We start from the raw sequence: 14,267 nt of genomic DNA, 5'->3' as shown, positions 1-14,267 counted from the left end.
CACAACACTGTGTTTGCCGGCTCTGCTTTTTGGTTACGCCCCAAGGAACCAACTTTTTGTGGCTTCCTGCAGCAGATCCTGGGCAGGGTTTGGGGCTGGGAGGGCTGCAGGCAGTGGTGCAGCCTCCAGTGCAGCCCGCTGCTGGCAGGGCCCGTTCCTGCAGAGCTGCAGCCCCTCAGACCAGCACAGGGCTCTCTCTGGCCCCTGTTGGGTCTTTGGGGGTCTCTGGGTGGGTTTAGAGCCTTTACTGCTGCTCGTGTCAGGTTCCTGCTCGACACAGAACCGCCCAAAACGAGACTTGGACCAGAGCAGCGGCCAGGACAACCCACAGAGGTGGGGGAACAAGGGCAGGGCTGCGCAGGAGGAGCAGCAGCTCCTTCCTCTCCCTCCCGGGGAGCAGCACTGCTCCTTCTGCCTGCTCAGAGCTGAGGGATGCTGGCCCCAAAGGCTGACTCCAGAGGACAGAACGGCCCAGGAGTGACTCCGCTCCCTCTGAGCCCCTGGTTCTTAGGGAATCAGCGCTCTGGAACAGCTTTTCCTGCTCTGGGAGGAGCCATGAGCTCTGGGAGCTCCAGGATTTTCACTGCACTGGAAGAAGTTCATTGTGGGTGCAGAGTTGAGGGGAGAGCAGAGTTTTGCTTGGCGGTGTCTCTGCAGTGAGAGGATTTGTGCTGCTCCAGTGGCAGGGCCACAGAATCAGAAATCACGGATGGTTTGGGTCGGGAGAAACCTTAAAACTCCTCCATTTCCCACCCCTCTGGCCTGGGCAGGGATGCCACATCACACTGCTCCAAGCCCTGTCCAAACTGGCCTTGAAAAGTGGAAAAAGTGACAAAAATTCCAGTACAGTGGTTTTACACTGGACTTAATTTAGCCCCAGACTACAGATACAAAATTTACACCAGTTGCAGGCTGAGCTCTGCTCTTCTGACCGGTGTTTCTACATAGGTGTATGTGGGAAAAGAATTTGGGTTTAATCAATATTTTAGTTCACCTTTATTAGATTTATTGGTTCATCTACAAGGAAAAAAAAAAAAAAAAAACACCTCCCCAGGAAAATAACATGAGCTTGTCTGTCCCATTTTAATTTTCCCATGGGATCAGTGGGCCAGGTCATACCAATGAAAAGATTTACAACCCCTTTTTTGTGGCCTTTAATTAGCACTGTAGTAACTGTCATTAGCTGATTAGTTTGCTGGTTTGTGGTCTCATCAGTTTACCCAGTGTTTAAATTCCATGGGGAAGTGTTCAGGATTAGACACAATCAGTGCTAGAGTTCAGATTGTGCCCATTTCCACGTTGAAATAGCTTTTCTATGAGTTCTCTGCAAATACCGAGCAGTTTGTCGTGTGCTGACTTATCAGAGCTGATTAGGCTTGTGCTTTCTGCTGCTCGGAGCTCTCCCTAGTCAATAGTTCATCAGCCCAAGATCTGAAAAAAAAATCTGACTTCTGACTTGAGAGCCTGGATGAAAACATTCCCTTTTATTGATTTTCCAGCTTGTGAAAAAAAATGTTTTCATTGGAGGATACAAATCTATAAGAATTCCTTACATTTCAGCATCTAAACCAAGGTAACACACCCAGCTCCTTGCACGGATTTAGGGAGGCTGTTTAGTTGGTAGAATTGTATTTTGCTGGTTCACTGATATATTTCAGATTCTCCAGTTGTGCTCAGGCCGGGCTCTGCGGGGGCTCTGTGGGGACCCCCAGGCCAGCAGCCCCTCCCCGGGTGAGCACTTGTACAGACGTCGGTGGAAGTTTTGTAAAACACGAATTGAATAAAGAAATATTTATTAAACCCCTTTGTTTCCTAGTGTTTCTTTGTTAATTAGGTGAAGAGCGGTGTAAGCACCTGAGTATCTGAGTGAAACTGCAGCCTGAGTGTGATCTATTGAGTTTAGGGGAGGAGCTGGGAAAGGCAGAGATAAGGCAGAGATGACGATGCTGTTGCAGAGGCAGAGAAAGGAAAGAGCCTCTTCTCTTTAACTTCCGGGTGATGACAGCAAAACCCATGAGAGTATAATAAAACCCCACCCCAGCAGGTGTTTAACATCCAGTGAGCTGGTGCTGCAGTCGGTGTCCCCACTGTAAGCCCGGGGCAGCAGCCCGGAGGGCTCGGGGTGGTTCCGTGTCCTGGGGCCGGGCCAGGGGTGGGCTGGAGCTGCCGGGGATGTGTCGGTTCCGAGCTGGCAGGACCCGATGGAAAATCGTTCCTCTTATCAATTGTGTAATCTTTGGTCAAGAAATCGCGAGGTGCTTTGGCCCGAGGGCTATTTTAAAGCCCCGGCTATAAACACCCTGATCTCCTCCCAAACTCCGTTCAGCATTCACGGCCGGCTCTTGATGTCAGGTAGTTTGCATAATCCGTTTTCCAGACTTAGGGCCCAGCTCGAATTGGATTTGACTGATCGGATTTCTTTCTGCTCTAAACTGGGAAACAGGATGGCTCGGAAAAGGCAAACGCCTCGTGATTTTCTGGGCGACCATCTGCTCCGAGCTGGGTGCCCCTGGGCAGGAGCCGAGGTAGGGTGGGTATGTGGATGGAATAGATGGAGCTGGAGGTGCTGTTGAAGGGAAGAGGGAACAGGAGCCAAGGAGACCTCACATTCCAAAATACTCCTGGAGATGGATCCCTGGAGAAGGCGCTGAGCAGCAGGAACGGCAGGCTGAGGAGGAGAGAGGATCCCTGCAGCCAGCCCTGTGCTCAGCCCTGCTCGGTGTGAGCCTGAGGCTCGGCCAGGGGCTGCCCGAGGCACGGGTTGTGTCCAGGTCATTCCCGAAGCTCCTGTGGGCAGGTTCCCTTCGAAACTGTCCCGTGGGAAGGCAGAGTGACCTCCTGAGCCCCGCGCTGGTCACTGCAGGCGCTGCCTGTGGGCTCGCTGGTTTCCTTACAGCGCCTGTGCTCAGCTGCGCCACGGCAAAATTCCTTTCCTTTCTTTCCTCTTTCCGTCTTTTTCTCCCTTTCTTCCTCCGTTTTCCTTCCTGCCGTCCTTTTCTTCTCCTTCCCTTTCTCTTCTTTCTTTCCTTCTAATTTAAGTGCCCCACAGAAGCTTAGAATGTGTCTCAAGTGCTTCACCCTTAAAGCTCCTGCACCAAAGGATGCTCCGGGAGCCGAGGAGCGCTGCCGGAGCTGCCGAAACCTGGGAAAAGGGGCACTGGGAAGCCCTTGGGTATTTGGGGGGAGTCGCTCGGGTTCGGGATCCCGGGGGTATTTTGGGGACAGACGCTCGGGTTTGGGGTCCCGGGGGTGTTTTGGGGGAGTCGCTCGGGTTTGGGGTCCCGGGGGTATTTTGGGGACAGACGCTCGGGTTTGGGGTCCCGGGGGTATTTTGGGGACAGACGCTCGGGTTCGGGGTCCCGGAGCGTTCCCGCTGCTCCCCGCGGGGCCAGCAGAGGGCGCTGCGGGACGGGCGGACGCGGCGGGAGCGGGATGGGACTGGGATGGGGACTGGGATGGAGACAGAGGGGACCCAAAACCGGGATGGGGCAGGGATGGGGACTGGGATGGGACTGGGATGGGGACAGGGACGGGGATAGGGACGGGGATAGGGATGGGGACTGGGATGGAGACAGAGGGGACCCAAAACCGGGATGGGGCAGGGATGGGGACTGGGATGGGGACAGGGACGGGGATAGGGACGGGGATAGGGATGGGGATAGGGATGGGGATAGGGATGGGGACAGAGGGGACCCAAAACCGGGATGGGGCTCGGATGGGACAGGGATGGGGACGGGGGCAGCCCTTTTGGAATAACTTTCCCTTTCTAAATAGGAATCTGGCTGGTCAAAGCTGCTCCTTGCTGCTCCGTGGGCGCAGAGGAGAGGCTGAGCGGGGCTCGGGCAGGGCTGACGGTGTGTGTGCCCAGAGAGGCTGCTCGGGAAGCCCACGCTGAGCTCAGCTCCCTCCTCGTGCCGGTGCAGAGCCAAAGGGTTTTGTGCTGGTCATGTGCGGGGGTGTTGGTTTTGCTGCAAGAAGGAGAGTTGCACTGGGAGTAAACAGCTCAGCCCACCTCTAATGAGGGGTTGCAGCTGCTCCCTCTTGCAGCGCTGTGAGTGGACAATGTCGGCCCATCAAGGGCTCCTGTCCGGGCTGCTGTGGTTTGTGAGCCCCACAACAGCCCCAGAGCAGCTGTTTCTGTGCTTGTGTGAGCCACTAAATCTGCCCTGCTGGAAACATTGATTGGAACAGAGAAGCAGCATGACCTGAAATAATACTGTAAAACATCTTTATTAGTTCACCGTAGGAGTGGAAGTACAAAAACTTGCCGGTCAAACTCTGTCAAACGAAAAATGGTCAGAACTGCAAACACCCAGTGCTAAATACCAAACCTCTCGGCTGGGCGAGAAACCCTCCCTGGTGTCCTGTGTTGCCTCAGCACGCCCGGGGCTGCTCCCGTGGGTGAGGAACCTCCCTCAGGAGCGGCCGAGGCTCAGCTGGGGCTGTTTGGGGCGAGGCCGCTCCCGCAGCCGCCCTTGTGCGTTGGGGGCCGGCAGCTCTGCCCTGCCCTGCCCGGGGCTCCGGAAAGGGGAGCCTGGGGCTGAACCGCCGCCCTGATCCCACCCGGAGGCGATGGGCCCCAGCTCAGGACCCCTCTGAGCTGTCTCACCCCTCTGTAGCAGCTCCCCCCTCCAAAACCTGCACAGACACGGGGGTCAGAACTCCTGGTGCTCGTTTTCCAGGTGGTAAAACTTGCAGGAATAGTCCTACAAAGCTTCTCCCTCTCAGGTTACTCCATTGCTGCTTCTGTTTATCTGGAAGCATTTCCTTCCCTCCGGATGCTTCAGGGAGAAACATTTCCTCACAGTCCGGGGGGTTGTTAAAAAAGGCACCATTCAATGTTTTTAATGCTTTTAAACAGAAAAGACACCGCATTCACCCCTCCCCTCTTTCTAGCTCATAAAAACATGTGTTTTAACTCACATTATCACTAATCACTGCTGACCAAATAGTAACAAATGAAGGAAGGAGTGACCACAACTGGTGACCAATTGCTCTGGAGATACAAATGGAAGGAGAAGGTTTGGATCTGCTTTTCCAGGACTCCTCTCACCGTGGCCAAGTCCTGGGCAGCCCCTGGTTGGACACCTCTGAGGGGGTGTTGGCCACGGCCTCGGTGGGAATTTTGGGGTGTTCTCGGTGTGTTCTTGGCCTGCACAGCCTGGTGCAGCTCCCCTGCCCGGGGAGCACCGGCTGTCCCCTCTCTGAGCTCAGCAGCAGCGTCCAGAGGCGCCGAGGCCACCCCGGGTCCGTGTGGGAGAGCCCAGCAGTGTCACCTGTCCCTGCAGAGGCCTCTCCTCCCGCTGCCCAGGCACAGTCCCAGGACAGCCCCACGGAGCTGACAGTGCTGGGGAGGCCAAGGGAAGGGTCCCAGGAGTTACTGGGCAGCCTGGGCGTCCTGCTCCCCCTCGTGCGGGTTCTTGCCGTCGTTCTGGATCAGCCTCACGATGTGTGTCAGGTCCAGGCTGCGGGTGAGGATGTCCAGCAGCATCTCGTCCTTCTGCACGCCCTCCATGAACTCCTCCAGGGACAGCTCACCTGCAGAGAGCGTTCACAAAGCTCTGGTAAACCCCACAGCTCTCTTAAACCCCACAGCTCTCTTAAACCCTACAGCTCTGTTAGACCCTACAGCTCTGTTAGACCCCACAGCTCTGTTAAACCCCAGAGCTCTGTTAGACCCCACAGCTCTGTTAGACCCCACTGTTCTGCTGAACCCCAGAGCTCTGTTAGACCCTACAGCTCTGTTAGACCCCACAGCTCTGTTAAACCCCACAGCACTGCTGAACCCCAGAGCTCTGTTAAACCCCAGAGCTCTGTTAGACCCCACAGCTCTGTTAGACCCCACAGCCTTGCTCCTCCCTGTGTCACCCCCAGGACTGGCACAGCCTCTGAAATCGGGGTCTCAGCCCCGGGTGTTGTCCCCAGAGCCCACCCCAGCTCCCACCCTGAGGGGCCGTGGGCAGGGTCCCCTGGGGCAGCCCAAAGGGGACGGGCAGCTCCGTGTCTGCAGGGAGCCACCCCCGGCAGCTCTCCCCGTCTGCGGTTTTGGGACATCCCGCAGCAGGAGCTGCTCGGGCAGCCTGGAGAGCAGCAACGGGGGAAGGCAGGAGCAAGGGAAGGCAGGAGCAGGGTCCTGCCCGAGGAGGGGCCTCACCGTCCCCATTGATGTCGATCTTGTTGAACACCATGTCTGTGAACTCCTCCGCCGTCATCTTCTCCTGGCAGCGGTTGATGGACCGAATGGCCTGGAGGGGACAAGGGGCACGGGCAGTTACTGGCTGCTCTGCAGGTTCGTGTGTCCATCAGAACAAGTGGCCAAATGACCAGACACGAGAGGCCAAACTCTTTCTCGGGGCTAAAACTTGCTTTCAGGCAGTTAGGCTCGGGAAGGAATAAGTTCTGTCTAAAAAGCTGGAGATTAAAACCACCTAAAAAGGCAGTCAATGCTTTACAAGATTTAGTGGGCATCCTGGGATAAGCCCGAAGCCATTCACCTCTGAAAACCCTTAGATTAAATTCAAGTGCTTATCTTAGCCCCAGTTTCAGTGAACAGGGTTAAGCAGGCTGCCAGGGGAGGGCCAGGGGCTGCTGTGAGTCCCCGGGGTGCGGCAGGCCCCAGCTGGGAGCACTGGCAGAGGGCAGCAGCAGGTTTGGGCAGTGCCTGCTGATCGACCAGGGGATTCTCTGGGCTGGAGCTCCTGTGTCCCTGCAGGCAGTGCCCACCTGGGGCAGGAAGGGAAGAGCTGGGCCCACTCACTTTGATGATGTTCAGCAGCTCAGCCCGGTCGATGCAGCCGTTCCCGTCCACGTCGTAGAGCTTGAAATACCACCTCAGCTTCTGGTCCACCTTCCCCTTCAGCACCAGGCTCAGAGCTGCCACATATTCCATAAAATCTATGTAGCCATCCTGAAAGCAGAAGGTTAGAAGCTCAGGTGAGATTAAAAGCAGAGAGTCAGGCAGGAAAGGATTTTCTTGGTTGGGTCCCTCCACTCTGAGACCTGGGGTGGTTCCACCAGCCAAGGTCCCACCTGAATCTCTGCAGAAATGCTGTAGAATCATAGAATTAAAAAATCATTAAAGCTGGGAAAAGCCTCCAGATCCTCCAAGATCATCAGATCCAGCCTTGGCCGTTACACGTTGGGGAGGCAGGGACTGGGTGGGTGGATCTGGCTTGGGGTCGGAGAGCTGGCCTGTGCTCAGGGAATTAACAGGCCAGGCATTAATTACCGGCCCAAAGCAGCGGGAATTCAGAGGTCAGAGAGGTTTATGCAGATGATCCCTGATAAATTACCCAACCTCATCCTGGCTGCATACACCTACAGCTCCTTTTTCCAGGGGGTCTCATTTCCAGGAGAGGAGTCAATTCAGGAGTCACCCCAGCACTCAGCTGACGTCTGGGGCTGGGAAGGTGTCTCTCTGTCCCTGTGACATTCCTGTGCCTGCTCCACGTTTGGAGCACAAACTCTTTTATCTTTGACTCTCCTCCCGGGTGTTTGCCCACCCCAGCTCACTCCAGGGTGTCCAGCTGGACCAGGGTGGTGGCACACTGCAAAGCTGCTGGCACCAGTTCACAGGCCACCAAGCTGCCCCCAGACCCCTCCCCTGATGCTCACAGCTTCCAGGAGGTTGTTAAAATGCCTCCTGCCCACCACAGAGCATTCCCAAACGGTGCTTTGGAGGGAGATGGTTCTTGCTGCGGTTTGTGGCACTGCCCCGAAGTGCCCAAAGCCGAGGGGTGCGGCACCGGGGACACGTCCCGTGCTGAACCCGGCAGGGCTGGGTTAGCAGCGGGGCTCTGATCTTAGGGGTCCTTCCCAACCTCGGTGATTCCGTGACTCCCTCCACAAACCAGGGGCAGAGCAAAAGCCAGGGTTTTGTCAATGAACGAAGGCACCGCCCCAGGGCCGGTTCCCGAGGAGATCATCGGCTTTATCCCGCTGCTGCAGGAGCCAGATTAGGTACAAATAGCTCCTAAGCCCCATTCCCAGCAGGATTTCCTGTGCATCAATTCCCTTTTCAGGCACGCATTCAAACACGGGGCAGTGAGCAAGGGAAAGGCCAAGGCACAAACCGAACACCTGAAGGATTTAGGGCCTGATTTGCATTTTTGTCAATGGGATTAATGCCACTAAGCCCTTTGGGTGGCCATAAAATAAACTCCTCATCTCGAAGGAGGTGCAATTTCAGGTCATTTGCAAGTAGGGGAGGATGCAGTTTCCTGTTGGAAACATCCATCTGCTTCCCTGGCACGGCTCCTGAGCTGGGGGAGCAGCATTCCCAAATATCTGCTCCGGGACAGCATTCCCAAATATCTGCTCCAGAATAGCATTCCCAAATATCTGTTCAGGGACTGCATTCCCAAATCCCTGCTCCGGGACAGCATTCCCAAATATCTGTTCTGGGACTGCATTCCCAAATCCCTGCTCCGGGACTGGGTTCCCAAATCCCTGCTCCGGGACTGCCCCGCTCTGGGGTCCGGCACAGCCACAGCCTGGGCTCAAAGCCTCTCCACAGAGCCCGAGCCCCTTATCCCACGGAATAAAATCAATGCCGGTGCAATCCATTTACAGTTTCAAACAATGCCACCAGCCCCGGCCGCGCTGGGGACTCGCTGTCCCTGCATGAATGCAGCCCTTGTCCTCACGGCGACTGTCACAACACCCAGTGTCTAAGGATTAAAGGGCACTTCATTTTAGAGCGATCAGAGACTGCCAGATAAAACCCCACTGTTGAAAAAAGGAAAATGTCAGTTCTGAGAGAAGCCTCTGCGTCCTCGCAGAGCAGGCAGCGGGTGAAGAGTTTGCGCTGGCATTTTTCACGCTCCAGAACTGATTCTACAGTTTATGAGGCCACAGTCCATCAGGCTGTGCACACTCAGAGCAGTTTCTCTCTCACACCCACCCAGCCCCAGCACACGGGATCAGAGCACGGCCGAGTGGGAAGGACAATATTTACCTTATTAAAGTCAAATGTCTCAAACATTTGCTCAACGTATTTGTTCGCTGCCGGACTCAGGTTTTTCAAGCCAAAAAACTGTTTGAACTCGTAGAGGGTGAGCTGGCCAGAAGGACACTCTGTCATGAATTTCTTGTACCACTGGTGGCACTCGGTGGTGCTCAGCTCCTCCACGGTTTTCCCGTCCATGTTCCCCATCTCCACACCAAGGGCTGGTCCCTTCGCAGCCAAAAACGGAGGGTTTGTGAAATTTAGAGGAGGAAAAAAAAAATCACAATTCTGCTTCTTGCCTTCAAAGTCCAGATGTGCCCAGCACTGCAGCGGTCAGAGCATCAGGAAAACCCGAAGTGCCTGGTGCTGTACAGATTCCAGTGGTGATGGACACGGGAGACTCGTCTTCCCGGGAAAACCCAAAAGCACAAAACCCTCTTTGGACGGGAAGGTGACATTTAAGTACCCAGCAAATCCCTCCCCAGCCAATGAGTGGAGATTGCCTCCTGCCAGGCATTAAGAGTTCAGGGTTAAAATAGAAAAGAGGTAAAATGGGGAAGTCTTGCAGATTACAGGCCCAGCAGGAGATTAGGAGGGTGGAATTTTCTCTGTGATGAGCTAATCTCTTAATCCACTTCATTTATCGATTTGAGAGGGGGGCTGCTGTCACATGAGCAACAATTTTTGCACCTGAACCAGAGTGAGAAGAACGAGAGAAAACCACTCTGAATTCCCTGGGCTTTATTGCTTTTTGCTTTCCCTTCACCTCTCCCTGCCAGAGGATTCCAGAGGGGCTCTGGAGCCTGGAATTCAGGCAGGAGAAGTGCCACTTCAGCCTCTGGAAGAGATGCACCAAGAGGGTAAATTTGGTGTGAGGAGACAAATATAGAAACATAATTGCTTTGAATGGAAAGGGTTTAAGTGCTTTAATTGCAGACAGGAAGAAGGGGAAGGGCCCTCTTCCCCAGCTCCAGGGGTGCCCTGTCCAGTTTTGGTCCTGTAACGGAGTGTTTTTTCCTCAAAATTGTCCCACACTGTGCCCACCCCAGCAGGGTGTCCTGGCTGCTGCGTTACAAACTCAGCTCACACCAGTGCAGTTAAATGCAGCTTCAGTTTCCACTTACGATGGGTTACCATGAGAAATTCTCCGTGTAAATACAACCAAACCCAAAGTTGTTTTCACTTGGACACACGGCATCCTGAGCAGTACTCGGGAATAAAACACCCTCAAAGAGCATCGTGGGCCAGATCCTTGGCTGGAAGTGAATGGATGTGACTCCAGGGTCTGTCCCACAGAGAGTTTTTGCATAACACACAGTTTATGTCTAACAACCGCAGTTATCTAACAAGTGACAGAGCCCAGTATTGCTCCTGCACCACAGTAAATTAGGAAAAAACTCTGCTAAAAAAAGCAGCATTACACAATCATAAAACACTTACGGAAAAGGAATTAAGCTGAGGAGCACTAATTGGATGTGCTAATTCTGCACTCCCCGGCAGGCCCCTGTTGTGCAAGGTGAGCCCTCAGTGCTGCCCTGCGCTCCAGCCCATTGGGCTGGGTGGGTGCTCGCTCCGTGCCCCGGGCCGTGACACCCAGAGCAGCGCATGACAGGACAAGTCGGACAGGCTTTTTTTTTACAGCAAAATCCACTCGGCATATTTCCCCGGGGAGCAGCGGCGGAACCTCCCCACCCATCCCTCCGCCCGGTGCTGGCCGTGCCCCGCGCCCCACGGCACCCCGCGGCCCCCAGCTGCTGTCTCAGGCCTTTATTATCGCCCGTGCTGCTCCCAGCTACGGCTTGGGGCGGTGGAAGGACCTCCACTTGCTGGGCTCGGTGCTCTGCAGGTCGATGCGGCGCCGGCCGTGGCGGGCGTCCTGCTGGAAGCGGGCGCCGCAGAACGCCTTCTGCGCCGTGCAGAACGGGGCCAGCGAGTTGGGCCACTCGGGCCGGTAGAACACGAACTCCACGGAGCTCAGGGGACGGCCCCCGGGGTGGACGATCACCGGCACAAAGCGAGAGCCCAGGGGAGGAGCTGGGGGCGGCAGGTTCCTCGACGCTGGAGGTGGGTTAGTGATCTCTGGCATGGCTTTGGTCTCCTCCATCCCCTCGGCTCTAGTGTGGTCTTTGCCGGGGGTTTCTGGTGGTTTTGCCATCTGTGGAGAAAATGAGCCAGAAAAATGAGCGGCAATTGGCCCCAGTCCTCACCGTCCCCCCCCAGGGAAGCTCCTGCGAGGGCAGTCAGGGCAGTGTTAGTGCTGAGGAGCCCTTAACATCCTTAGCCAAAAATCTGAGGTTGGTGCTGCTTAAAGAGAGATGAATTTAAATTCAAATGATGCTCCGGAAATATGGAAGCGACTTTAAACAAATGCTGAGAAAATACGAGTGATACAAGGGACTTGACTCTCTCTTAATTCTCGGTCACAACAGTGATAAATGCCACACGCTCCTGGTAAAGCTGCCACCACCCACAGCCGCGCAAAGCAGCCCTGAAAACCAGATTGTTCAACACAATCTGACCCGAGAGGATGTAGCAGTGATGGCAGACCCTGACACTGTCCTCGGGAGCATCAGCCCAGCAGCTCTGGGTGCCTCTGCAGGGACCCCGCAGCTCCCGGGGCCTCCTCCTGCTCTGGGAATGGTGCTCAGCCGATCCTGGGGAAAACCCAAATGGGTTTTTCTCCCCAGAAATGTGAAGGCCTCACACAGGGCACCAGGACCAGGGAAAGAGCCCGTTTGGACAGAGCATTTGCAAGAACCCTTTGCAGAGGAGGGGATGGATGTGACCCCCAGGACACACAGGGGTGACCTGTGACCCAGGGCTGTGCTTGACTGCAGAGATATTCTCTGCTGCTGTTACCTAAGCATGACTCAGTTATCTTGTTTTCATTGACGACACCTCCGTGTCAATGGAAACTGCCTCTTCCCTCAGCAATTAGCCACTCTCCTCCTGCCCGTCCTAAATAAATGCTTTGCTGTTTGCTTATTTTTAACCTTGTAAAGAGGTTTCCTACTTTCCGTGACGTACTTGGCGCTATTTTTGCTCCCGGGCTCCTAAATCTATTAGAAGGGGAATGCCTGCAGATTGTTTAGAAATCTCCTTAAAGCCTTTGAGGGTAATCACCAGATCCCTACAGGTTCACCACCTCTTTTTGTTACTCATTTCTCCAGGGCAGATGCCAAAAGTGTGACAGGCTGGCCCTCAGCACACAGGGGTTAACAGGGGTTATTTCAGCAGCTGCTGCCGCAAGGAAACCTCAGTCCATTTTCCCCCAGGGGATAAAATACTGGGATTTTGACTCCTGAAAAGCAGATTTTACACGACCACAGCCATTTCTGTGAGGACTGTGCACCCCTGCTCTGGATTCAGATCGTTCAGAACCTGCTGTTTCCATACAGGTGTTTGCTGTGGCTCCTGGCCACCCTCACCTCGGAAGAGACAAGTACACACAGGACTGTGCTGAGGCCTCTGCACCCACCCCACAGGAGCACCAAAGTCATTAATTCCCTGTCTTTGGGGCGTGGAGGGGAGGCTGGAGCTGTCTTGGCAGCCCAATTGCCAAGTCATGCAGATGCCTTCACGATGAGCAGGGCTGGCTGGAGCCCTGGCAGTCCCTGCAGTGATGGGCAGGGACCCAGCCAGGGTGTGCTGAGCTCTGGGCTCTGCTGCTGTGGGGCTTGGCTGCCCCACGGCTCCTGCTCCTGCTCTGGGGCACCTGGAGCTCTGCAGGAACCTCCTTCCTGCCCGGGTGAAGGCACCTGCTTGCGTGATCCCTGCCTTGGAGGGGAAGCACCAGCTTAAGGTCCTGGTGCTATTTCTGGCACTGCCAGAGCTCTGTGCCTGAATGAAGAGTCACACGTAATCCTATTGCACCCGTTCCTACGTGGAGAGATCCCTAATCCCTCCCAAACTGCCTGATGTCTGCCCGAGCAAATCCCAGCTGGGTCCCAGGGAAAGGCTGGTTCTGTAATCGGGGAAGCAGGAAGGGTTTGGTGTGTTCTCTGGGCTGGAGCTCCCTGGGCAGCTCCTGGAGCCTGGCACGGCACTGTCCACCCTGTCCCTGCTCAGGGAACGTCCCCAGGCCAGCAGCTCCTTGCCTGTCCCCAGGAGCCACCCCAGGAGCCACCCCAGGAGCCACCCCAGGAGCCACCCCAGGACCACCAGGTGTGTTGTGCTCTGATCTCTCAGCACCACAGGGGCAAAGCCGGCTGACGGCAGCAGCGGAATTTGCACAGCAGGGATGGGATGAAGAGCCTCACTGACATCACCGGGGCTGATCACCCTCGGGACAAGGACCAGCAGCTCACAAAGGGGGCACGGCTACACAGTGTGAGCCTGGGACACACACCTGTGAGCCTGGGACACACCTGTGAGCCTGGGACACACCTGTGAGGTCTCCTCGGTGGTGGAGGCCCTGGTGTGTGGCACTGTCTGCGGTGGAGGCAGGAGGCAGCACTGCGGGCGTGGGCAGGGTGTCAGGGCTCTGGGGGTCTTTGTGACCACAGAGGCCATTGTGACCGCGGGGTGTCACCGGGCGCTGGGTGTCACAGGGTGGGGGGCTGAGCGGGGCAGGGGGTGCAGAGGGGATATGGGGACCAGGATTTGCAGCCCTGGAAGCCACCGGTGCTGCCCATGCCACCAGCTGCTCCTCTGTCTGTCGCTGGGAGCCGTTCGCTCTCGGCAGACACACCCCAGGGTTTCTCCTCCCTTCCCTCTCTCCTGCAGGTCGCTGCCCTCCTGCACAAACCCTTCTCACACCTGCGAGTGCAGCAGGAACCATCCACATCTGAGGGTGCAGCTCCTCACCCTGATGCAAAAGCAGATTGTTCTGGGGTGTTTACCCGAATTGGGATCAAAGGCAGCCTCACACCGCGGTGTGTTACATCACAGCAGCGCTCACATGGCTCTTTCTATGCCATAAAATGTGCTGGAGACCTTCCAAGCACTTTTCTGAGCTTTGTGCCCAGCCCACCAGTCTGTGTGGCCTCAGTCACACAAGAGTGACAGTTGTCCTTCTTCAAAAACACAGCCCAGCCACCCAACCTGGCGACTTTCCTGTGTCCCTGGAGTTTGCACTTCACAGAAGCCACCGTGCCCGGCAGCACACCCAGCCTGCTCCTCCTGCTGCTGCTCAGCTTTTCCTCCCCTTCTGAAGGGAGGTCTGTGCCTTGCTGGGAGGTGGAAGGTAAAGAACAAACATCTTTCATAAGGAACAAACAAACAGGAGTGTGCACAGGAGCCCCGGAAGAATTGTTGAGCAGCTTGTGCTCAGTGCGGTAATAAATTCACCTGGGAATCTCCCCGTGCTGTGAGGGTGATG

The 14,267-nt window shown here is 55.6% G+C and overlaps 1 protein-coding gene across 1 annotated transcript; it reads right to left on the bottom strand.

Moving 5' to 3' along the window:
* Positions 1-5,377: 5,377 nt before the first annotated feature.
* Positions 5,378-9,205, bottom strand: GUCA1A (guanylate cyclase activator 1A). The gene is made up of 4 exons (XM_066335563.1): positions 8,957-9,205; positions 6,758-6,907; positions 6,155-6,245; positions 5,378-5,538 (listed from the first exon to the last, which is right to left on the bottom strand). The coding sequence occupies exons 1-4, from the start codon at positions 9,152-9,154 to the stop codon at positions 5,378-5,380; spliced, it is 600 nt and encodes a 199-aa protein (XP_066191660.1). The 5' UTR covers positions 9,155-9,205.
* Between the last annotated feature and the right edge of the window lie 5,062 nt (positions 9,206-14,267).

The sequence above is a fragment of the Sylvia atricapilla genome, chromosome 25 (assembly GCF_009819655.1).
Source record: "Sylvia atricapilla isolate bSylAtr1 chromosome 25, bSylAtr1.pri, whole genome shotgun sequence".
NCBI classification, from domain to species: Eukaryota; Metazoa; Chordata; class Aves; order Passeriformes; family Sylviidae; genus Sylvia; species Sylvia atricapilla.
The sequence above is the reverse complement of the archived record's forward strand: the minus strand, read 5'-3'. Positions and strand labels throughout refer to the sequence as shown.

Excerpts from the sequence above, each read along its gene's own strand:
- GUCA1A (XM_066335563.1), bottom strand. The coding sequence starts at position 9,154 with ATGGGGAACATGGACGGGAAAACCGTGGAGGAGCTGAGCACCACCGAG. Across the intron at positions 6,908-8,956 it reads AGACATTTGACTTTAATAAG|GATGGCTACATAGATTTTAT; the intron begins GTAAATATTGTC and ends TTCTGCTTTCAG. Across the intron at positions 5,539-6,154 it reads GATCGACATCAATGGGGACG|GTGAGCTGTCCCTGGAGGAG; the intron begins GTGAGGCCCCTC and ends CGCTCTCTGCAG.